The sequence below is a fragment of the Anopheles nili genome, chromosome 2, assembly GCF_943737925.1.
Source record: "Anopheles nili chromosome 2, idAnoNiliSN_F5_01, whole genome shotgun sequence".
Lineage (NCBI taxonomy): Eukaryota > Metazoa > Arthropoda > Insecta > Diptera > Culicidae > Anopheles > Anopheles nili.
Genome location: NC_071291.1, coordinates 55,906,369 through 55,930,384, shown reverse-complemented (window position 1 = coordinate 55,930,384; position 24,016 = coordinate 55,906,369). Strand labels below are relative to the sequence as shown.

Genomic DNA, 24,016 nt, shown 5'->3' with positions numbered 1-24,016 from the left:
CCAATATGCAGCGAAACACTGTCACCTTCGCACAAATGACTCGTGGGCCGGAAGTGATGCAGCGGCATTGCACTGCGATAGGAGATCTCCTGGCGTTACTAATTCGATGCCCATTTCAAACGCCTCGCACTTGTTTGCGTTTTTTATTACATTAACATCCAGATAGAAAACAGTTGACGGCGTGTACGACATGACTATTCTAATTACTTATGCATTTTTTACAAAACAAACGTTACGTACTGATTGCTGCACTCCACAGAAGCTCTTGTAACTTGTGTATTTGTGCCACACTTGAACAAGCTTAACTTATTTTACAATTATTTTTACAATTCAAACTGCACATAAAATAACTCGCACATCAAACCGTTTTGGAGACGTTGGCAATGATGGGTTTTGGTCGTGCCTTGAACAACACCTTGTTCCGTACAACGGCTCGCACCCGGTACTCCACCTTGGGCACTACCTTGTGCTCAATGGCAACGGTAGAGTCGAGGATGGTGCGGTTCGAGGTGACGGAATGTGCGGTCGAGTCCAGATCCTGACTCTGCGTTTGCGTTAGTTGGCTGATATCTAACATCGTTTCCTCTTCCACGCCGTCTGGGCTGTTCAGGTCGCACTTTTCCAGTACCAGTAGCGGTTTGTCGATTTTCTGCAACCGTCCCTGCAGTATGTGATGCCCAATGATTAGAATCTGAAACGACGTGCATAACCGTTCGAATTAATTCCACGAAATTTGATGAAGAAGCTTTTGAAAAGGATCCCCTACCGGTTGGCCATATTTATTGTACAGCAAATCTCCAATAAACTGTCCAGCCATTATACGCTCCCCACGAACGTCGAGATCTCCCTGGAGCTCTACTATACTCCATTCTTCCAGTTTGCTATTGGTATCTCCATTTTTCGGAGGGCTTGAAACAGACAAAACATGTTATGAGATACAGAAAAAAATTCAAATGCGTGGCTCAAAAGCAAAGATTAATGTAATAACGATAACAATTGACTATGATTTAAATGAATTCATTGGACAGGCAATTGTTAAATTTATTGAACGAAACAGAACTCCTACACGCCTCACTGGCTCTTAAATTTAGCAGCGGAATTTTTTAAACAGCGGATGCTGATGGGCAGACTTTTTCCGGGCTTCATAATAAATCGCATCATCCGCGCCAGCCATCGAGCTAAGCCCTCCGGTACGCTTGGAACCACCGGGTCTCGGTACTCCGGTGCCATCACCCGGCATACGCTCATCTTCGCAGTCCATATCCGTTGCCGACAGGACCTGCTGCAGCAGCTGACCTTGTTCGTCGCGCGTTTTGTAAAACAAATCCGGATCGCTGTCCATCCCAGCGAGATGCGTGATCACCTTGTAGCTGTAACCCTGGTTCACCAGGAACCGCTGCCGTTTTCGTGAGTAACCCATCTCGAGCGTGTCCTGCGAGACGAGCGTATAGAAGAACGCATTATACTCCTCGGCAATGGCGCCTTTTTTCGCACGCAGAATACGTCCTAAACGTTGGGCCTCCTGTCGCCGAGAGCCACCGTGCGACGAGATCTGTATCAACACGTTTGCCTCCGGCAGATCGAAGCTCGTATCGGCAACCTTCGAGACGAAGATCGTGTTCACCTTCGGGTTGAATTTAAAGTTTTGCAGGATTTGTATCCGCTCGTTCTGCGACGTGGGTCCATAAATGTACGGTTTGTTCATCTTGATGGCGTAATGCTTCAGCGCAAACACGTTGTCGCTGAACACGATCGTTTTATCGCCACGCTTTTCATGGTAACGGATGAGGTACTGGCAAGCACGGAATTTGGCCGGGTTCATCACATACAGTAGCATCTTTTTTGAGGTCTTCGCGATAAGGTACTCGCGGTAGAATTCAGGCGCCATCGGGCACCACACCTCCGCGCACTGGACACGAGCGATGTAGCCTCGCTTCTGCAGTTCCAACCAGTTCGCCTCGTACAGCTTCGGCCCGATAAGGAAGTTCAGATCAGCAATCTTGTCATCCTCTCGAAGCAGGGTAGCGGTGAGACCAAGTTTACAGTGCGACTGCACGATCGTTAGCACTCGTCGGAACATTTTGGCCGGGATCGTGTGTACCTCGTCCAGCACCATTATGCCCCATTCTTGCTCCTGCAACCAGCGCATGGTTTGTTCCGCCTCCCAGGAACGTTTCTGCGTGTGTGTGATCATGGAATATGTCGTCACGAGGATGCCACAACCCATCGGTTTATCTTTCGCCTCGGACGTGAATCGACAGATCATGCTGTCGTCAGCCGTTGACCACATTTTGAACTGTTGCTTCCATTGCTCAACAGAAACGCCACTGTTGCACAGAACTAGTGCCCGTTTGCGCACAGTGCAGCAAGCAGTTACGCCGACCAGCGACTTTCCGGCACCGCAAGGCAGCACAATAACTCCCGAGCGGGCTCGTCCGTTACCGAACATCTTACGGAGGCTCTTTTCCTGATACGGACGCAGTACGGCCGCTGGTTTCAGGTCGATATTGATGTCGGCATTAATCGTATCGTTGCGGAAGTCATACTCCGCCAGCAGGGGAAATTCGATTTCGATACAGCGCTTCTGCAACACTTCAATCTTTTCCTGATTCACCTCGAACGACACCGTGTTCAGATTCGCCTCCTCTTCCTCCTCCTCGTTGTCCATTTTGTCGTAGAAGTTTGTTATATCTTCCGGCACAGCGGTGGGTGTCTCAGTTGAAGGTTCCTGTCCATCGGCTAGTTTTTCTAGAACCATCCAAAAAGATCAAACTTAATTGTACATCCATTTACACAACGATTCAATGGCCTAAAACAGTAAACTTACCTGTCTCCGCTGTTCCTGTGCCTGGTGGAAGTGTGGTTTGGCCGGGAGGAAGCTTCGTTTGACCGAATGCCGTTATGCCCTTTCCTTTCTCGAGCGTTTGCTTGATGAATCCATCCCCACCATCTTCCTCGGTGCGCCGCAAGCGACATGATTGGATAACCGGATCTTTGAGCAACTTTTGCAGCACCTCCGGATGTGGGCTTTCAACAAAGTATTTGTTGTGCTTCAGAACCAGCTTCACTTTTCCATAGGAAAGAGTGCAAAGCCGGATGAATTCAACGATGCCTTCCGGAATAGTGGTTTTACTTAACCGCTTAAGGTACTCCACGATATCGTGTGTTTGGAGACCTACCGAGACAGCCGCGTACAGACTGTACGCGGTCAGTTTGTATTCGTGTATGTGTTCCGGACTAAAAAAATGTGCGAAAATAATTTACATATCGACATAGCATTGTACACCTGAATGTTTGACATCCTACCGACAAACTGGTTCCGAAATGGCGATCAAAAAATCGTGGGCATGTTTGTACACAGGCGAAAAAGACTCCAGAAAGATGTGTCCATTTGGAGCGACCCATAACGGACGGGATACGTTATCAGGTTTAAGTTCCATTTGCGAACGGTAATCCTTCGCCCCATATTCGTCCTCCTGGATGGCATCATCATTCTTTTCCGCGTTCTTCGTGGCCGCATCCGGCACAAAATCGCTTTCCCCGAGGTTGCTGTCGTCATCGTCCGCCAATGCAGCGTAAGCTTCATCTTCGGTGCGACGTTTTTTATTCCATTTGTTCTCGACAAAACCACTCGCACTGCTCGACCCACTCTTATCCTTTTTCGAGGATTTCTTTGGTGGACCCATCTTTACACGAGTGAGTCTTGCACCACACCAAATATTTTACATCCAAGGAACGTCCTGAATGCTTGTCAACAAACCGCGATTTGACAGGGGGATTTTGACAGCCTAACATACCGTGTAGGAAATTTTTCCTTCCCAAGCTGATTCATTGAATCGAAATCTCCCATTACCCATAGCCTGTGCGCGGATATATGCTATTGCTACTTACTTTCGTACATAAATGGGCATGTTTAACGCAACGATCACACAAAACTTACTAACGACAAAACACGCACTTCACCCGCGCAAGTCGCACGTTCTCCGTTCTAGACAGATAGGAATTTTGGCGCCTTTGGTGACTATTTCCCGCTAGGTAGCGCGCACCAAATGTCAGATTTGACGGCAGGCGTTTTCCTAAAGAAACAAAAGAACAAGAAGCAGTATTGATGTGAAGTTGCCGTGAAGTTTTCGTTTTCGTTTCGTCCGTATTTTTCGCTAAATCGCACACAAAAACTCGTCAATTACGCTTGGTGCCGTCGCAAATCTTTGCGCGATTCGTTCTTCCATTTTAATTTCTTCGCGATCGTTTCGTCTAGCGTCTAATTGTTTACTCGCGTGTACTCGCGTGCCTGTCCATTCTCGGCGTGGGATTTTCTTCCTTGTGTTTCGGCAGCCGAGCGTGCAATTGTTCTCCTTGTGTCGCGGCGTGCTGTATCGATTGTTTTTGCCGTCTTCTTGGCGAGTGTTTGTTGCCGTCGCGGACTTCCTAAGGGAAAACCGAATCGTGTGCGTGCGTGTGTGCATTCAGTGCGTGGATCCAAAAGAAGACCCCTCCTCCCGGCTGCTTCCGTTGCTTCTTACCAGTGCATCTAACTTCGATTGTCTGGCCAATCATCGTAGTAGCCGACTACCACCCTGGTCAGCCGCTTATCTCGTCCTTCGGGGGACCAGGCGACACCACACAAGGTGCATTTTCTAACCGTTCACCCCCGGGTGCAGTTAACTAGATTTTTGTGCACATTCACGCAAGGTGGTGTTGGGTGCCGTGTGCCGTTCGTTGTTTTCATGGAAGCATGAGTCACCGTTTTTCTGAGCTTGTACGAAACGCATTCGATAGGCGCACTGTGCCACAGTTTCGTAGTTATCGGAATCGATTCAAGGCCCAACTTATCCGAGTTCATTTAGCGAAATCGCAGACAGAAAGGAAATTGGACCGCTGGAGCTAACACTTTGAACATTCCCGATCTTTCTTATCGCTCTTGCCGGCGGGAGGATTAGCTGTAAGTGTGTGTGTGAGTGTATGTGTCCGTGGAGTGCCAAAGGAACGAATGAGCCAGAAAGGTGATGAACCAACGGCCACCGAAGCAGAATTTGGGGGTTGCCTAGTTGAGGAAAAGCGGTCACCGGCCAGTGCGATGATGAACGGAACATACGAATATCCCGCATCTAGAACAGTGGCAAAAAGGCCAAAGGAAATAGCCTCAACCACCCACCCAAAACTCACACTCATCATCCTTCTTTATCTAATTTTTGTTTTTCTCCAAAAATTGCTTCCCCAATAAATCTAACAGCTTGTGCGAGCACGTATTTTCGTCTAACGTTCGCTCGCTTTCCACCAAATCGCTTTTTCCATCCTCACTTCTCATATCCCGCACCTGTGGGCAAATGGGTGCACTTTTTCGGCTCACTTGTCGGTCGTTTTTACTGCCGGCCAAAGAAGCATCATTATCCTAAAATTAGATTCGTACGTGCTCGGTTTTTTTTCCCTTTTTCTTCACAACCTTCTGGATATACGCCTGCGTTTCCTAGCGATTCCTCTTTTTCCCCAGGGGAACGTTTTGTTTCGGATCAGCCAACCTAACTGCTGTGGTCATCGTCTTGTCTCTGACCTTCCTGCTGATACGTTCTTTTCGAATGATACATTCGAACATCTCCACGTTGTGATAAGATAAATGAGAGCTAAATGGCTAAACGTCATTGAGCAGCATTGCATTGCATCGAATAATTCTTGTTTTTTATTTATTACGAACAATTGGTTATTAGAAACATTAAATGTTCGTATACTTCTAATTCAGTCCGTTACCATCGTAACTTTGGTTCTTTAGTACTCCTGCTCGAACGTGTTAGATTTCAAATATCGATGCAACATGTTTACACGATTTCACGGAACGCGTGCCAAACAGGGCTGGGTGAATGTTATTTACACATTGCGTATGAATATTTTGGGATTTAATTTGGTTTCCGATTCTTTTCCCCCGGCGAGAGCGCGTATGCCACTAGGCAAGAAGAAGAATTTCGAAGAAAACGATCCGATAAACATGTGCCCCGATACCGCCGTCTTGGATCGCAACTGACATCAACCAGTCTGCGGTAAATGCGGTCTGTATCCACAAACCCCCATCACGTGCGGCTCAAAACCTCCGCTGGGACGTAAAACCCGTGGAAATTCGCCTGCCTGCCTGCAGTTTATGTGCATCCGTGTGCACGAGTTAGCGTTGCGCTCACCCGTTCGATGACTAATCGCGCAACCATTTCGGTAACTGCACAATATATGCGTGACGATGGCGGCATGTTAGAATGTTCTGCTCGCCTGCGCCTTTTACTATGCCACTCGCGTTAGGAATGACCCATCACACGGGATGCTTCCTGGCTTTGTCATTCCGGAACCGAGCATCGTAGCGTAGGAGGGAGCGTAGCGCGGTTGCCTTCACTGCCGCCGTTCCGATGGATAAAATATGTATCATCATATGCGCCTCGATCGGCCTGCAGGCCAGTTCTCCGAGCGAGAAACAAAAAAAGTGATAGTCCACTCGGTGGCAACTGTGTGTCGGTTCGGTGAGGCGGAAGAAACAAAAAGGGAAAGCGAACCCGTTCGCCCGTCGTCGCCACGGAGTGGTTCACTTCTACTCAACCGAAGACGTCCATTCTCTGGTGTGTCTGGGGCGGGAAAAAAAGGTTTCTGCAGTACTTTGCTGGCTATCCATCATGGCCTGGTGGAGCCGGGAATTGGATCAATTTTATTGATTACTTTTAATGCGGATAGAGTGTTGCTAGTTGCCACCTTACTGATAGACATCAAGGAAAACTTACTCCTCTGAACCGCAGTAACAGGCAGCTTCTGAGTATGGAACGACAATAGTAGGCCAAATTCCGTTGATTGCAATTGAATCCTTTCTTTTAGTCGTTTTAGATATTTGTTAAGATTTTTCTAGCCAAATGACTAACAAAAAGGAATGCACCGTTTGTCTGGGATTGATTGTGTCGCGATTACCGGCGCAAAATCGCCCTTATCTTGGCTCCAAGTTTTTTTTTACGATTTCAGCAGTGCACACACAAATACATTCTTTTTGTCTCGCTAACGCTGCGTATCGAAAGCGAAAGAGTCCGTCGTAACACAAACGAACAGCTTCGGCGGGTTTTCATTTATCAAATTTTTTCGAGCGATAACAATGTGCGATATATGATTGATGCGAGCAGAATACGCATTTCCAACACTCTGCTTGCTGTGAGTTAAGATTAACTGTAAAAAAACAGGTTTTAGTGTGATACCAATTTTTGTTACAAAGCTAACACGATGTTTAAGCAAGTTTTTAATGGCTATCTTTTAAACAATTTTTCTTATTTTAGGTATCCTGCTCAACAACCGGTACCATAAAAACTTACCGCCCTCTTCAATATGTCGACTGAAAAGGAAATGAACCCTGCGGAGGTGGAGCAGGAGGAACACGACACTAACTATCAGCCACCGCCGCAGAAGACGATCGAGGAAATCATGGCCGCCGATGCCGAGGACGAAAGCTTGCGAAAGTACAAGGAAGCGTTGCTTGGCGAAGCGCAGGCTGAGAAAATAGTATTCGGTTAGTGGCGCTGCGAATAAGCGAAGCGAGCTAGAAAAAAAAGCGTATTGCCGTGGAGCATGATAATTAACGTATTCCCGTTTTCCAGATGAATCAGACTCCCGAAAAGTGATCGTCAAAAAGCTCGCCCTCATCGTTGCCGATCGCGATCCCATGGAGCTTGATTTGACTGGGGATTTGACGAAGCTGAAAAAAAATGTAGGTAGTCCGTGCTAAGTTGATATTACTTGCTTCCTTAATATAATTGTACGCGTTTCTTGTTTTAGGTGTTCGTAATTAAAGAGGGTATTCAGTATAAAATTCGCATCGATTTTGTCGTTCAGCGAGAAATAGTACACGGACTGAAGTATGTTCAGAAAACCTACCGAATGGGTGTCCCAGGTAAGACTTTTGGCTTCCACATGGCATCACGTACCCACAAACGATGGATATATTACGATGATTTCTCGCAAAGAAATAATTTTCTGCATTTTTGTTTGTAATACTGTATCGTACTCATGGTGTAAACCACTGATTTGGCGTATCTTTTGCGCGTTCGTTTGAGTGATGGTAATGTGTGGTTCTGTTCGTTCATTTTATTCACGCTACACCACCACGTGTGCTGGTTGTGCTGCTCCAATCTGAACATTTGAACGAACCATCGAATACGCACGTTTTAGCCATCCATGGTAAGACATGTAGGACTTAGTGTCTGTGGATTTTTCAAGTAGTATACGTTCCGAATAGTAATATCCTCCAACAAAACTAGTGACAAGCAAGCATTTTGCTATTTTATCGAACCTTGTTCAATGTTAGTTTATTCCTTTTGTAGAGTTTCTTGTTGAACGTAAAATTTTTAGTAGAGGAGCTATTAGAGCTCTAGAGCTCAACTCTCACTTATTCCAGTAGTTGCATAACGAATGACAGAGTACTGCACTGGGAGGCAAATAAATAGTTCTGTACCAGCTGTGAACAATGTTTCATTTAATATCTGCTTACAGCAATCATTTACACGCCAGCCCAACTCAATGTTTTGAGCTATTTTAGTGAGCTAGTTTGTCTGCTAGCGGCATACATAAGCTATATTTCCTGTCTAATTCAATCTCTTTGCTCCGCTTTAATGCAGTTGACAAAATGGTGCAAATGGTCGGTTCCTATCCACCGAAGAAGGAAATCCAAAGTTACACGACCCCGTTCGAGGAAGCCCCATCCGGTATGATGGCCCGTGGTACCTACTCCGTCACCTCCCTGTTCACCGATGACGATAAGAACGAGCACCTGAAGTGGGACTGGAGCTTTGAAATCAAAAAAGACTGGCAGTAAAATGCAAATTCCCGTGCACCACCCTCATTGCTCGCAATTCCTCACACGAACAACTACCCCCTCCTCTCCTTTCCCATACTCGTTCTTCACATACACACACGAACAAACACTACAAGCGAGCGCAATAAAACAAAGCATATATATACAGTAGATGGATAGAGTATTTCGAGCATATTAGATGAGGAAGAAGCTGGGTAAGGAACTTTGAATGCGTATCAGTGTGGCATAGCTAATACACAGGTGCAAGGCGAAATCCTTTGAAGGAACACTGGATATGTTTAGTGAGTACGGTGGAATCTAGTAGAGCGACAAAAAAGCGGGCCAAAATGCGATTCGAGGAGCAACAGGAAATGATTTCCTTTACCACTGTCGGCGTTTGAACGATAAATATAGATGTAAGGAAATTGATTAAAAAAACGGATAACAATAAGCATTCAAACAACGCTCAATCAAATTCTGGCCACCGCATGCATGGATCAATCCGGAAAAAAGTATAGCTCTGGCACGAGTGAACGTAACAAACAAGATATATATGTTTTATTTTTTTTCTGCGCAATGTACTTGCGAGTAACGCTATGCTAGATAGAGTTGTTGTGGATCGGTGAGGTAAAATCGCTAGAACGCATTTCTTCATAGTAGAAGCTTGGTCTATAGCCATTGAAATCTTATTCAGTATGAATTTTACTTTTTAGTATATTGAAAGCCTACGCATCGTATTCGTATTATCTCGTGCGGGAGAGGACGCCAATGTGTTTATTGCGGAGGAAAAGTCTTTTTTCCATGCACATGCAACATAATATGCCTGTATTTCTTTTTCAAAACATAGCTTAATGCCGGCGAGGCGTGGATATTCGTTGTGATGATTTTTAAATATTACGGTTGAATTCTTTGCTCTATCATTTAACGTTTTTGAGTCCAAATCCATTTGTGTGAAGTAACAGGAAGAACACCATTAGAAATGGTGCCATGTTTTTTTCGCTTGAACCCTTTTCAATGCTTCAAGCGTTGGAGTTTTAACGTTCCAATGCTTTATCCCTTGCAACGGGACAATGCCTTATCGCATTCAAAGTGCTAAATGCCAAGAACATCATCCTGCCTGTGTCACATTCAGCACACTTGTTCACGCCGGAATAGCGCAGGCTATTCGTATTTGTATGATTGAAGATAAATCACGCAATGAACGGGTAGATATCACGACTCGCAGTTCTTACGGTGCAGGGCCGCATTTACGTTTCTTTGCCTTCCGTTGAATATGCAAGGGTAGAGTTGAATGAAATAAACCAAATACAGGGGTGCTTGGAAAAAAGAAGAAAACAGGAGAAGATCAAATACCAAATACCGCTGTCCTACTGAGGATTGAATAACATTGTTCATGGAACGACGCTCTGCAGACGAGGAAGGACGGTTGAAAAGATTCCATTTGATATGAATAAAGTGTGTGTATTTATGGTAAGAAAGCAATAAACTGCATAACTTGGCGAGATTAATCAATCTGCGCCACGCAAATCCTGTGAACAATAATAAAATTCACCAATTATTAGCTGCTCTAGCTCCGATAGATTGCAAGGGTCCTTTCTGCTGTTATCATTAGCCATTTGTATTGTAAACTAGGAGCAGGCTGGCAAATGGGGGGGGAAAAACGGCGTGCTTTATATTTGTGCCAGGCTCAACAACCAGTTCCAGCTCGCTAACAGAAAGGCAAAAAAAACACAAAACGGTCGGGAAGAAAGCTCTTCTCGCGTGCATCAAATGTAACCACCGTATTGGAGAATTCAATCGAGCAGTATGCAGCATATCTACACTGAATAGATGAAAATGGACGAAGCTATGCAATGCAATCGGCGTTGAAAGGCATCTCCCAAGGGAAAATGGACAGCCAGCGTCATAATGCGCAATCTTTAAATCCAATAAAATACACGGAAAAGAATACTATACCCAATATCGAGTCACGCTCAATAGAAAACCAACTCGTGATGAAAACATAATGAATAAATTGTCCCTCGATACCCGAACGATGCAATGCAATACGTCGGAAGAGCGTATGCAGTAATTTTCGCTGTAGAGCAAAACAAAACGTCTTAAATCGTTGTTATGATATCCAGCGATATACATATAATACCGAATGAAAACGTGCGTAATAGGGTCGTAGATATGCTCTTTTCGTACCGTGCAAGACGGCCGGATGCTCGGAGACAGCGCTAGTTTCGATCCCAAAACTGAAAAAACTGTGCTCAATTTGTTTGACTACGCGATAATGGTAATAAAACGAAAATTGTCGGTAAATGTTCCAACACCGCAGTGCATTGCCTAGATTTTGGTACATTACTTCTCATGATTTCATTATTAGTGGACCGGTGTTTGGTCGTGAAACGCATGTACACGTTGCTCCAAACAAAGTGTTGTGGGTTCCGAAACGGCTTTCGAATGAATCACTTTAGCATGTAAAAGGCGTCCGTGCGGCATGGCATAACCATCCATCACTGTCAAATTCAAGTTTAGTGGCCACCGCGTTATCCGTTCATCGAAATGTAACCGATATTCCCGGCCGACTGGTTTCGAAACAACGAACAACGAATGTCCCCTAAAATTGGGACTGACCCGTGTTGCGCCGCTGCGAATGACCTCGTGTCCCAGTTCCATTCATTTCCCTCGTTCAAAGCCAACCACTGGACGGCGGTGAAATCGTAAATTTCCCGGTAATTTCCCCACCGCGTGCAGAGCATCCTTGGGGCTGAGTTTGTGTTTGAATTATTTCCTTCCAGCGTAACGTTCGCCCTTTTCCTAATCGGCCTTTCGTTATCGTATGCCTTCGCGCTTTACCGGATACAGGACTTGCCATAACGAGGCAGTTACTTGATTCGCGCCAAAGTAAGAGATGATTTTTTTTTATTTTTATCTAAAAATATGTAAATGAAATTGAACACTCGCTGCTACAGTTTAGTTTCGACTTTATTAAGCCGTGTTGATATCCAACTTCCTTTTTGCTATCGCATTTTGAAGAATGGCTCTGAATTGTGGACTTACAAAATACAAATAAGTAGTACAAACAGTGAGAACATCATTTACAATCGCCCCGCAAAAAAACATGCATCGAATTTCGGATTGTAATTAAAGCGATCGTATCTCAACCACGGTTGATTTAACGTAGTTAACTTTATTGGTACATTTAGCGTGTTTCATTCACGTGACACAGTGTCGGTAAGCTACTACTGAATAATATTGCACGGTTAGGCTCTATTGTTAGTCCTGTCCAACTGCCCTAGCAATGCTCCATTGACGTGTACGTGTGTTAAAGGGTAAGATATCGCAGCGCCACGACCATTGCCGACTTTTGCACATCTACTGGAGGTGAGATCGAGGTGTACGCATGTTACATGTCACGAAAGCTCCCCCATATCCGAGGTTTACAGCCGACGGCAAGGGAGATGCTACAAAGGGGGGTGTGTCTGTGTGTGCCTACGAATGTGTAAGATATATTTTTCATTTGCTCAGTGTTTGCTGTTGCTATTCAATAAATAGATGCTGAACCAGTAGACGTCTTATTTCTCCTGGTTGATCTTGATAAAGTTGATCAGTCCGTTGGTGGAGGAATCGTGCGTGGTGGTCTGATTCGGATCGACCAGATCGACTTCGATCGCCTTGGCCAGCTGCTTTCCCAGCTCGACACCCCACTGATCGAACGAATTCACGTCCCAAATAACGCCTTGGGTGAAGATCTTGTGTTCGTACATCGCGATCAGCGCTCCGAGCACGAATGGAGTCACCTTCTTCACCAGGATCGAGTTTGTGGGTCGATTTCCGGTGAACACCTTGTGCGGTAGCAGCTTCTCGAGGGCATCCCCAGCCAGACCGGCCTTCTCCAGCTCGCCACGCGCTTGCTCAGCCGATTTGCCCATCATAAGGGCCTCCGTCTGGGCCAGATAGTTCGCCAGCAGGATCGTATGCATCGCGCCCTCCTCCACAGGGTTGTGCGTCTGGACTGGAGCGATGAAATCGCACGGAATCAGCCGAGTGCCCTGCAAAAGGAATTGCCATTAGTCACGAAAATACACGCGGTATCGGGGTGGGCGGAAACTGTGACCTGTGAAACATAAAACCCAATTGTGTGGAATTGCTCCCTGGCGTTCCAGCCGTTTTATTTCATGCACTAACCGTTCTCCCGCGTGCCCATGGGCCAATGACCATAACCAGCAACGACCGGAGCCCGGCGAGTGCTTCAACTTTTGGTCTGAGTTTGGAGCGGTAGCGATCAATTTGCTGAAAATTTCCATAAAACACCCAAACTATCGGGCACCGCCATCACGGCGGGTTCGGGCGGTTACATTAAGGTCACCACCGAAACAACTGTTCTCCCGGGAGCGTTTTGGGACGTTCGAAACCCACGATTACACGTCGTAATGAAACACGAACGCGAAAGAGGTATCGTAAAAATCTTATTCAAATCACCTAATCCCCCCCCAGTGCCAGTGCGTCGCGAGTGCCGACGGTGCGATGGAAATGGGAAGGAATTTCCATCACCCGTGCTCAAACATTCCGCGTGATCGATGTAAAAGGCTCGCGCACCGCAAGCTTTATTTAATAGAATCCTCAACCTCCCGGGTGCGAAGGCAATATCCTAAGAGGAGCCTTTGCCGTAAACTGCCCGCTCGTATTAGCTGGCCAATCGATGCTGTGTTGAAGTTGAAGTAAAGTACAAGACGTAGAAACAACGTTTGCGTTGACTGCCAGGAGCCTTGCGCCATTCCGAAGTGAGCGATGTTGTTTTAACACTCGACGCCATCGCAATCGCTTAAGGCTTAGTAAAAATCCCCTCATCTTCGTCGGCGAAATAGGCCAAGCAAGGCTCAGTAATTGTTCGTTGGCATGTGTTTTGGTCCTTACGAATGTGTGTCACAGCTCCCGGAATGAGTCATTTGCCCTACAGGATGTTGCCGTTCCTTGGAATACAACTTATTTTGCATATATTTCAGCGTTATCCTCAAAAAGGACGATGCTAACTTTACATAAAACGTCACCACTAAAAGCTTAATAAGCTATTCCGTCCGCAGCTGATGCATTACGCACCTTTATGCTGAGCATGTTTCATATTTGAGAAAAAAAAAATCAAATTCAAATCATATCCATACCTTTTACATGAGTTTTCTTCTTTTGAGCTGCGTAAGTTGCTATTACTTCCCCCAGAAATCTGAAATTCTTTACTTCCTGCCCGGAATCACATTCAGGCGGAAGTGAACATGTTCACCGAAAAAATCTGATTCTTTTTCTGCTCATTAACCCACTGCCGGTTTGAAATTGCCTCACGATAGCCACACAGTGCGTGGTGACAATATTAACAATCATACCATCGCGTGGTAATGGGGTGGGAAATATTCTTCGCATGTCCTTCGTTTTCCTTTCCCTTTTGCATGGACTTCTGGCTGTGCTTTGCCTCCTTAGGATACTCATGTTTTTCGCTTCTATGGAAAGAAATATCTGGACATGATTTTCTTTGCTATAGTCTAATATGGATTTAAAATTACCTATCCAATTTTCCGGTCAAAGTCAAGCCTTTCCTCTCGAAATGAGCGGCCTGTTTTATACGGCGTTCGTAAAGCTTACTTGTACCGGATTCGTGGCAATCGGCACGCGACCGGCGCTACCCGACCAATTCAAGGCTTCGTCACCGGAAGGAAGGAAACGATAAATTACGAGCCCGAGAGAGGGAGGCTCAAAAAATTAACGCTGAAAAATATGTTCGCACTACGAGGTGCCGTAGACACCGCCGGGGGTGACTAGGACGATGCCGGTCAACTGTTGAATTCGGGCGAAACCACCACTCCTCCTCATCAATTCTCACCATTTAATGGTTACGACTCAATTTGCCTTTTCTAGTGGAAGTCGTTTGCATAAGTCACGGAATTTTTCGGCTGCTTTTCGCTACACCTTGTTGCCTTCTAAGGACACCGTAAGCTTGTTATCAGAGCAAAGCAAATACAGCTAATGAAGAAATTAATTAGGAATATGTATTGCAACAGGAGTTAAAACGGGTATTCATATGTTATTAACCTCATCAAATGCTCGTCAATCATCGTTCGTTGACGCAAATCACACGTAACTGTATCGTATGTAATTGTCCAACGTTCCATTATCGATTTTAAAAGTGTTTCTTTCCAATGATTGGTGACCTGTTACGTCCAATGCTTGAGTACTCTTATCGCTATTTTATCGAGCACAAGATGCACTTATCAACAAACTTCCTAGGGCCAAGTTGGAGCTCAGTGTGTTTGCATAAATGACCAGCAATTGTTATTATATGTTGTTCAACATTAATTCTTTGAACAATATCTTTGTAAACGTACTACGCTGCTTTAGTAGTAGGTTTTTTAAATTACGGTGCTCAAACTGAAATTTTAATGAGCACTGATCAAGTGCAAAATCACACTTAGCGAACGTTCCTTTAATGTGTAAGTTTGTCCGAAGTCAATGTTCACGGTCATTATGAAATATGGCCTTACCTGATGGATCAACTGGTAGAAAGCGTGCTGACCGTTGGTGCCAGGTTCTCCCCAAACGATCGGTCCCGTGGCAAAGTCCACTTTCTCCCCAGCCTTGGTGACGCCCTTGCCGTTGCTTTCCATATCGCCCTGCTGGAAGTACGCGGCAAACCGGTGCAGATACTGATCATATGGCAGTAGAGCGTGCGTTTCGGCACCGTAGAAGTTCGAGTACCAAATACCCATAAGAGCCAAAATGACCGGAGCCTGGTGGAGCGGATGTTGGAAAATATACACGCAAAAAATCATGGCTTAGTTTGATTCACCCAACAGCGCGAAATGCGCGATTGTCCTTACATTCTCGTTCAACGGAGCGGTCATGAAATGGTTATCCATGTAGTGAGCACCCTCCAGCAGCTTCTCGAAATTGTCGAACCCAATAGCCAGCGAAATGGACAAACCGATGGCGGACCAGAGCGAGTAACGTCCACCAACCCAGTCCCAGAACTCGAACATGTTTCTGGTGTCAATCCCGAACGCGGCCACCTTCTCCTTGTTGGTGGACAGCGCCACGAAATGCTTCGCAACGTGTTCCTTCTCACCACACCGTTCAAGGAACCAGCGCTTGGCGGCGGTCGCATTCGTGATCGTCTCCTGCGTGGTGAACGTCTTCGAGGCGATAATAAACAACGTCGTCTCGGGATCCAGCTTCTTCAGCGTCTCTGCGATGTGCGTTCCGTCCACGTTCGACACAAAATGCGACCGGATGCCTTGGTTGTACGGTTTAAGCGCTTCCGTCACCATGAGCGGACCAAGATCCGATCCGCCGATACCGATGTTAACGACGTCGCTGATCTTCTTGTTGGTATAACCGCGCCACGCTCCACTGTGGATCTGCTCGGTGAACTCTTTCATGTGATCCAGCACCGCGTTCACTTCCGGCATCACGTCCTTGCCGTCCACCATGATGGGCTTGTTGGAGCGGTTACGCAGAGCTACGTGCAGAACTGCTCGATTCTCCGTCACGTTGATACGCTCGCCATTGAACATGTCGTTACGCATTTTCACGACATCCCGTGATTCAGCCAGCTCCAGCAGCAGATTCCAGGCGTCATCGGTGACGCGGTTCTTGGAGTAGTCCAGCAGGAAGTCTCCATCGGCCGGGGTCGTTAACTTAAGGCTGATCGAATGCATCGAGAGAACGAAGAAAACAGTTGTCTAACGTTACAATTTAAATTCTTGCACGTTGTCGCATGACGTATTTGTCGGAGCAATGTTATGTCACGTGTAAACTGTCGGACAACGGCGCAGGACGGGTATACAAGAAAAATAAGTACTACCACGAAATCTGCGTGATAGCTGCTTTGTGGTACACTCTTGATGAGAGGATGCTTTATGCTAACATTATGCAACAAGGAGGTGATAGGAAACGGACAAAATATTGAATTATCACACTCTCGCTTTTGGCAAAACGGCAAAAGTACGATCCTATACTAAGTTGCACAAATTACACAATTCAAATGTTGGCAAAGTGGCTCGTAAGAAGTGTGACTGTGCGCATAAAGGTTTTATAACTTTTTATTTAAATGTTATCCCATCGGCTAAAGTATGTAAAACATTAGCACTAAAACAACAGGCGCAAACAAATCGCCTCAGAAAATTAACCAATAAACACTTACTTTATGAAAACCCTCGACATTTATTTCACATCAACTACCATTACTGCAATTTGTACAGCAATGGCGAAATTGTCGTCGTTGCATCATTTTGAGCATAGAAGTTTTCCATTTTCCAAGCAAACATGCAACATGCAAGCTGAGTTACAACAAACATATAAGTGGCCAGATTATGAACAGAAATAATACCACTCCTGCCACATGAACATTATTTTTGCTCCACTTGGCGACTTGGGTTTCCTTTCACCACGAGCGCTTGCGTTCGCGGCATTTCTTGGCCGTCTTTGACCGAGTCGTAGAGATCGCGCGGAGGTCAAGCATAACCAATGATCGATCGTGGCGCCATGCAAGGCGTGCGGGCAAGGAAAAGGGCAGTAAAAACACGATCGCTCGAGCGCACGGTGGGAATTTGCTTCACAAACTTACTGGAACTTGTCGAAGCGAATGTCGTCCTCGTCGAACAGTTTCTTGATGTTAATCGACGCCCCGTTGGCGTTGTAGTAATCCTTGATCTGCTGATAGACCGAGTCCTTCGACAGGATCACGCGTTCCGACATTACGATGCTTTCACTATCTCCTGATTGCGGACGAGGACGAGAAAGTTCGTGGGCGTTTACTGGAAGACGCACAAATGCACACAGAAGGATTTACGCGCGATGTAACCCCGGGGGCGATATAGATAACTGAATCGTGTAACTGCACCACGAACGGAACTGCTCTCGAAATGTCCACCACTACCGGAGGGCTCGGCGGTCACTGTTTGTCTGACCAGGCGCTTCGGAAAGGACACGCGAGCTGGCAGCGAGGGCCAACAGTTCGGGCACTTACACAAACGTGACCTCTCAAGGCAGCTGGAAGTCGAGGGGTCTCGGTGCCGGTTCGTTGGGGATACCTAGCTGTGTGGCTGCAGAAAAGTTCGAACGGTTTCAATGTCAAATGAATAACACTCTCAATAACACCGCTGGCTGTCAAAGTAAGCGCCAGAGCACCCAAAAGCACGGGGTGTGTTTACATCGGATGGTTAGAGTGTTCACTATACGCTTCGACGGTGAGCTATGGATGTGAGTTTAGATCAGTCATCCCGCAGTTCATTCCTTCTTCTTCCTACACCTTTCAATACCGTGTTTCTGGAGAAATGAACACCAAATTGGCGCGAATCAAAACGTGGTATATCCTTTAATATATATTATCCATTAAGGCCCGCGTATTTCAAGATTATGATCGATTTAAAGTTGAATGGATATTTAACTGTCTAAAGCAACCTCTTTCAAATATCAGTAACATAATAAGCATTCATGTTTTATATGTTTGAGTACGAAAGGAGAGCAAATGTGCTGTACGATATTAGTGCTTTTTAGGAACTGGTTTTAAATTAAATAAAAAATATTACATCTTGTACGCCGTAGTAAAGACGAGTTTTATATGTAGCATAATCTCTATTTTTCTGTTGGTTTCAAAATACCACATTGCTTAATAGTGTATTTATTTTCAATTGCGCTGTTCACGTGTCGGTTGTCGTTTAGTATTTTATGTCAAGAATTACTCGATAACATGCTCACAGGCCACACTCAAACGAAGCCCTGACCACGTTTCTTGGGGTGAAAATGAGAAAACTGTGAACCTACCCACCTACGCTAAGGTGTGAAGATGTCTCCCAGTCCGTGTGGCCAGTCGACACGAGAGTTTTATCGAGAAGTTTCGAATGACCACACGAAATTTGCATGCCACGCCGTAGTTTGCCGTGAATGTTTACAATCATGGCCTAGCCGTGGGTGGAATGTGATCGGCATTTTGCGCTCGATAGTACGGGATTGTCGCTTTACAAAGGCAAGAGGTTCCATTCCAACTCAAATCCCTCACTTTCAAGCTGCCTGGAAAACAAAAAGACCTGTGTTTTTTCTGCTGTTTCGCAAGGACCTCAACAACCCGCCGTCGGATCAATCCTTCCCGTGGTAGAAGAAGGAGAACTAAGGCCGGCTAACGCGGACGGATTATGACTAACTCCCACCCTGTCGCCTTGTGTAGGGTGGTCCAGTAGGTCTTTTATTAATTACTTTACGTCCGCGATTTGCCGCCGAAATGGTAAAATGGCGTGAAACGTTGCTTCTTCGTGGTCTTGACCAGCACCAGCACGAAAAAAGCATTAATATATACGGCCATGTTCGGTGGTACACGTTAGGCTGCTTTTCTTACCACCCAGTTCCGAGATGATATGTTCGCTGACCACGAAAGGTTGAAAAAGGAGCAATTCGACGGGTGTCGCAGTTACCAATGCAAGTGCCCCTAGCAAGCTGTCTTTTGTGATGGAAGGCCTTCTAGGGACTTTATCTAATAACTCATTTCATTTCACGCCGCTCGCAAAACATCAATCGACGTGACGCGTCGCAAAAAGCAAAGGTGCTAGGTGTATTAATTCAATAGCGCACTCATAAATCTATCCAACGGTCTTTCAACCCACCCTGCGACAAGTGAAAAAAACCCCTCTCGAACCTGCGACGGGTTGGAGTACCGCAAAATAAAACGTGTACGATTGCGGCAAGGAGATTGGTTCTGGTAACGATTAGAACGGTAATATTATTCGCCCACTCCCCCTCGAACATGCCATTCCAGCCGGGGCTGAATCGAAATATTTCCATCCATCAACCGGTGACTGTAAACGCACCGGCGAGGCGTGTTTCAGACGACACACGGTTGCGAATTATCGCACGGCAGCATGAACGGAACCGATCGTTGAGAATCGTCTAGTTCTAGTCTAGGTTTTTCCTTTTCCCAACGTTATCGATTTTCCTTTTTTTCGGCCCCCGAGGACATAGCCTTTTTCCGCGACAGGCTCGTGCGGTTATGTGACGACAGTCGAACGATCTTTTTGAAGATTAACGCTAAAATATGGGACAAATTATGGATGTGATATTGGCGAGTCACTTTACTCACATTACGCGGCAGGATTTTGTTCAAGGGTAGCAATCAATATACATGAAAGCTGGGATTATAGCAGATGAGGTTTAGTGTCAGGAAAAAGAATGAAGAGAGAGGTTTTATTAGGTTTGATAATCCGTCTAAATGTCACGAATTGTACGCATTTGCTAAAGTATAAGATAAGCTAAACGGTCTTCGGTAATTTATTTAACAGGTTCAAACCACCCGGTTGCTTTTTAGATACGACTTTTTGCAGCAGGTTCATGAAATCACGGATATGTACATATGTATTTACAAACTGTATGTATTTAGTTCTAAAAGTTGTTGGTGTACATCACGATTTATACGAGATCCAAATGCTTTGAAATATACTGTAAAGAACAACGATTTTTGTGTGAATTTAACCTTGTTTACAGCTTTCATTGAATTATTGTAATTTTTAAATACTTTTGATTATTTTGTAAGCAACTTTAACCTAAATAAAGAAGAGAATTTTTCTTGATGAAGCTCGTATGGAAATCTTTGTTTATTTTTGCACATCATTCCGAATAAATCAGTTTTCTGTTGGAGAAATATCCCTGCTATCTTTGAGGTTGGGTAAAAGTTGTCTGTTCTTGAGTAACACCCATATCTAATGTGGATTACACTAGATTTTTATTTCAATCCGATCTATCATTTGCTCTTCTTTGTATTGAGTATCAAAAAGTGTTTTTCGCAGATAGTATGATTAAATATATCCTGATGAATCTGCATATATCATAGATGATTTAATAGGAAATTTTACATTTTTAGTGCGTTTTTCTTCATCTATCTTCATAAAGCATTAGATTTGGATTATGGACGGTGATATCAACTATATTTCTCCACATCTCAATGCGTTGTAAGCTTCGAGCTGTTTTTGATCATGAAATGATGTCCGTTTTCGAGCAATACTACGATCAAAATGATAAAACGAATCGTTCAAATTGATGTTTGAATTGTTTGGAATATTGTCTGCTTCTTTTGAACTCAGTTTCTTCATTATCATATCTATTTAGCAGTTGAATGATTCTTTAAAACATATTAATTTTATCTATACTTTATATAGAAGATCAACAATGCGCAAATATTGCAAATTATTCAACCAACAAATGCACGCATGATAATGCTAACAAATGAATTCGCGTGAAACAGAAGTTTTAGAGACGTATACACATCAACGTTTAACGTGCAGGCGATAAAATAGACGAGAAAAAAAAGATCGAAAACTTCTCGAGCATATAGATTACATTTTTCACAAAAGTAACAGGAGAGCATACCAGCAAAGAGGTAGCAAATTTTAAAAATTAAAAATTAGAAACGCTTCAGATTTGTCAAACGCTTAAAAATTAAAGTTTTAAATTCCTAACAACAGATGGCGCTAACTGTACTAAAACTACGCTTTTCCTATCTGCCCATAGATGACGCTGTCCAAAACGCTTGAAACATTTCAGATTTCATTTCTGAAATGTTTCAAGCGTTTAGTTAGCGCCATCTATGAGTCAGTTTTGATACTCTCGGTGTTTTTGTGCACTCATAGTGTTATACGAAATATTTTTGTAGCACAGTTTTCGCCGTTTACTCCTTCTTACATGCGCTCCTGTTACTTTTGTGAAAAACGTAGTTTGATCTTGCCCCAGAAGTTGTGCGGGCAATTTTTATTCTCTTTTATTATTTTTGTCGGTTTGCTTACCGTTGTATTTAGACTTTGAATGGCACGTTCATTGCGAATATATGTTTGCAAACCCCGTATATATTTATCGTTTAAAAAATTTGCAACAATTTTGTGGGTTATTGGTAACTTTTCTAGCTAAGTAGCATTTTTCTATCAGCTATTGTAGTACATACTTAAATTATTTGCAACATTATCCAGAAAGCTATAAGTTTCTGATAAATTGTACAAATTCAAAGAACCGTAAAAGTATATTTGTACCCTGACTCCGAAAGCGCATGAAATGAAACAACGAACACGAATATTTTATAAAAACGATTTCTTTTTATTTCCATAACATTTTTTCAACAATTTTATGATCACAAGTAAAAATTAACTCCCTAAAACAATAATGAATCAGCTAGTATGAAATAAATTAGATGAAATGCTAAAACATCCCAACATGGGTATATCAATTTTCGTTCGTTTTTTTCGATTGAACCTATTTTTTTGTGTAATACTTTTAACTTAACAACCAGGCATCTGCAACCCATTCGCATTCTCGCTTGCGAATTATAGCCCAAAAGCGGTCACAGACCTCTCAGCAAGAAGTGCCCGAGACCGCCGTGTGATCCGCACCATTCTCTGGGGCCAATTAAGAAGTCCTTTTGCGGACAAATCACATAGACTTTGCCGCATTTCTGATGCCCTCCGAAGCGAGCCGATGAAACCGTGAGCAAACAGAAAGAAAGGGCGCTCAATCAAACTCCAGTTTGCGGAACGTTCCGGCCGTACCGAAAAGGTCCTTCTCTTCCGCCAACGGATTTGTGCTTCGTCGACGACTTTCGTCCACTCCCAGCGATTCCTCCTCGATCAGGTACGCCCGGTTGTCGATCAATCTTTGCTCCCACTCGTCGACAAACTGTTGCACCGGTCCAAGATCACCACCCAGTTCTGCCGGCAGTACCGATTTGGGGAAGTACCGATGAAGCGACTCCAAGCTCGAACCGTGCGATATGATCTGAAGAGAGATAGAGAGAGAGAAAAAGCAGAGGGACAAAATTTAGCACATTTACGATAATGATAGCATGCCCTATTGCATTGCCTCGTGTATCGCGTTATCAGCTAACAAGAGCTCAATGGCACACGTACCGTTCTTTTGCGGTTCTTCTCCGTCATCAACCCCTTGAAGATGTTCAGCACAATGTCGAAGCTCTTGGGTGTGTTGATAAAATGGAACCCTTTCTGGCGCAACGGTGACGCCTGTTGGTTCAGGATGGACGCTTTCCGCAGGAACGACAGGTTAAAGTTGAACAGATGGCCGCTGGAAGAGTGTCCCAGGTCGAAGATCGCTGCCTGGCCGGCGATCATCATCTGATCGTCGTCACGCAGCAAAATATCGCCCACCATCGTGAACACCTTCAGGATGTCCGGGAAATCGCACACGTCCCCATCGAATGCGTTCCCGCGGATCAGAATAATCTTCGGATCGTCGGGGTTTATCGTCCTTGGCAGGGGAACTGTGACACTGAGGAGTTGATAAAGCGACAAACCCACATTAGCAAACGAAAGTGTGGTTAAGTGATTTGAACACCTGGACACCTTACCCCATCTTGATGACTTTGCGCACAAATGGATCGAGCGGATCGCGATTTCGCATCACTTCTGGAAGCACGGACCGGATCGTGTAGTAGGTATCCAGCTTTTCCTTAACACGCTCCAGACTATGCTTGCAGGAACGCAGGAACCCGAGCAGGAACTGGTCCTCCTGCCGGCCGCGAATGTGTCCCGATTGTTTCATCCATGTTTTGATCAACTCCAGCTCCTCACCGATGGTGTTCTCTTTCTCGTTCAGCTCTTCCGACGCTTTACGTTTCAGACACTCCGGGATGGGACGAATCAGCTGTAATCCGTGATGCACGATTAAAAACGATTCACACCTTCAAATGGGGTTGATAACTTACGGTCATTTTTTTGTCCACCACTGGCGCTGAGAAAACTTCCATCGTTGCAAGCTGCACCTTGGCGCTCATATTGAGAGAAATCTTTGTGCGAATTTGCGAAATAACCAACAACTTGCTTCACGAGCTTTGTACGCGAAACTGACCCAGTCCTGGTTGCTGCATCGTGTCATATACCCTTCGCGCCGTCCAACGTCACAGATTGCTTCGGCGCTGGTTGTTTTCGGCCACTATCAGATAAGATATCGAACAATCTGTTCTGGAACCATCCGGGTTTCCACGCCGTGGACGGGGAGATTCGCCTGTTATCTCATCGCGCTCAAGTTCGGTGGAGTTGTTTCTGGAACAAGCGCCCGAAGTGCCCAAAACAACGTCGAACTTGTGATCCGGTTCGAACGGGGTTAGATAGGGCCAAACACCACGACGGTTTCGCATGAGCTCTCTCTTCGTTTTATTTTGTCGGTAAATCATGACCTGGCATTGTTTGCTGACGGTGCAGT

General features: G+C 45.0%; 5 protein-coding genes across 5 annotated transcripts; 1 reads left to right on the top strand and 4 right to left on the bottom strand.

Annotated features, from left to right (window-relative positions):
• Positions 1-358: 358 nt before the first annotated feature.
• On the bottom strand, positions 359-3,911 carry LOC128730470 (chromosome transmission fidelity protein 8 homolog). Its single transcript, XM_053823518.1, has 3 exons — positions 3,892-3,911; positions 767-908; positions 359-691 (listed from the first exon to the last, which is right to left on the bottom strand). Exons 1-3 carry the CDS (start codon positions 3,909-3,911, stop codon positions 359-361), a joined length of 495 nt encoding a protein of 164 aa, XP_053679493.1.
• LOC128730469 (general transcription and DNA repair factor IIH helicase subunit XPB) lies at positions 1,028-3,686 on the bottom strand. The gene is made up of 3 exons (XM_053823517.1): positions 3,307-3,686; positions 2,828-3,237; positions 1,028-2,739 (listed from the first exon to the last, which is right to left on the bottom strand). The coding sequence occupies exons 1-3, from the start codon at positions 3,684-3,686 to the stop codon at positions 1,088-1,090; spliced, it is 2,442 nt and encodes an 813-aa protein (XP_053679492.1). The 3' UTR covers positions 1,028-1,087.
• A 582-nt stretch (positions 3,912-4,493) lies between the features above and the next one.
• On the top strand, positions 4,494-11,111 carry LOC128721397 (rho GDP-dissociation inhibitor 1). The gene is made up of 5 exons (XM_053815149.1): positions 4,494-4,628; positions 7,290-7,519; positions 7,608-7,717; positions 7,786-7,900; positions 8,625-11,111. Exons 2-5 carry the CDS (start codon positions 7,339-7,341, stop codon positions 8,819-8,821), a joined length of 603 nt encoding a protein of 200 aa, XP_053671124.1. The 5' UTR covers positions 4,494-4,628; positions 7,290-7,338; the 3' UTR covers positions 8,822-11,111.
• An 849-nt stretch (positions 11,112-11,960) lies between these two features.
• On the bottom strand, positions 11,961-17,892 carry LOC128720022 (glucose-6-phosphate isomerase). The gene is made up of 5 exons (XM_053813667.1): positions 17,799-17,892; positions 17,397-17,586; positions 15,652-16,474; positions 15,316-15,561; positions 11,961-12,837 (listed from the first exon to the last, which is right to left on the bottom strand). Exons 2-5 carry the CDS (start codon positions 17,525-17,527, stop codon positions 12,361-12,363), a joined length of 1,677 nt encoding a protein of 558 aa, XP_053669642.1. The 5' UTR covers positions 17,528-17,586; positions 17,799-17,892; the 3' UTR covers positions 11,961-12,360.
• Positions 17,893-21,894: 4,002 nt separating this feature from the next.
• LOC128730903 (retinol-binding protein pinta-like) lies at positions 21,895-23,650 on the bottom strand. Its single transcript, XM_053823992.1, has 4 exons — positions 23,520-23,650; positions 23,163-23,458; positions 22,708-23,083; positions 21,895-22,576 (listed from the first exon to the last, which is right to left on the bottom strand). The coding sequence occupies exons 1-4, from the start codon at positions 23,586-23,588 to the stop codon at positions 22,313-22,315; spliced, it is 1,005 nt and encodes a 334-aa protein (XP_053679967.1). The 5' UTR covers positions 23,589-23,650; the 3' UTR covers positions 21,895-22,312.
• Between the last annotated feature and the right edge of the window lie 366 nt (positions 23,651-24,016).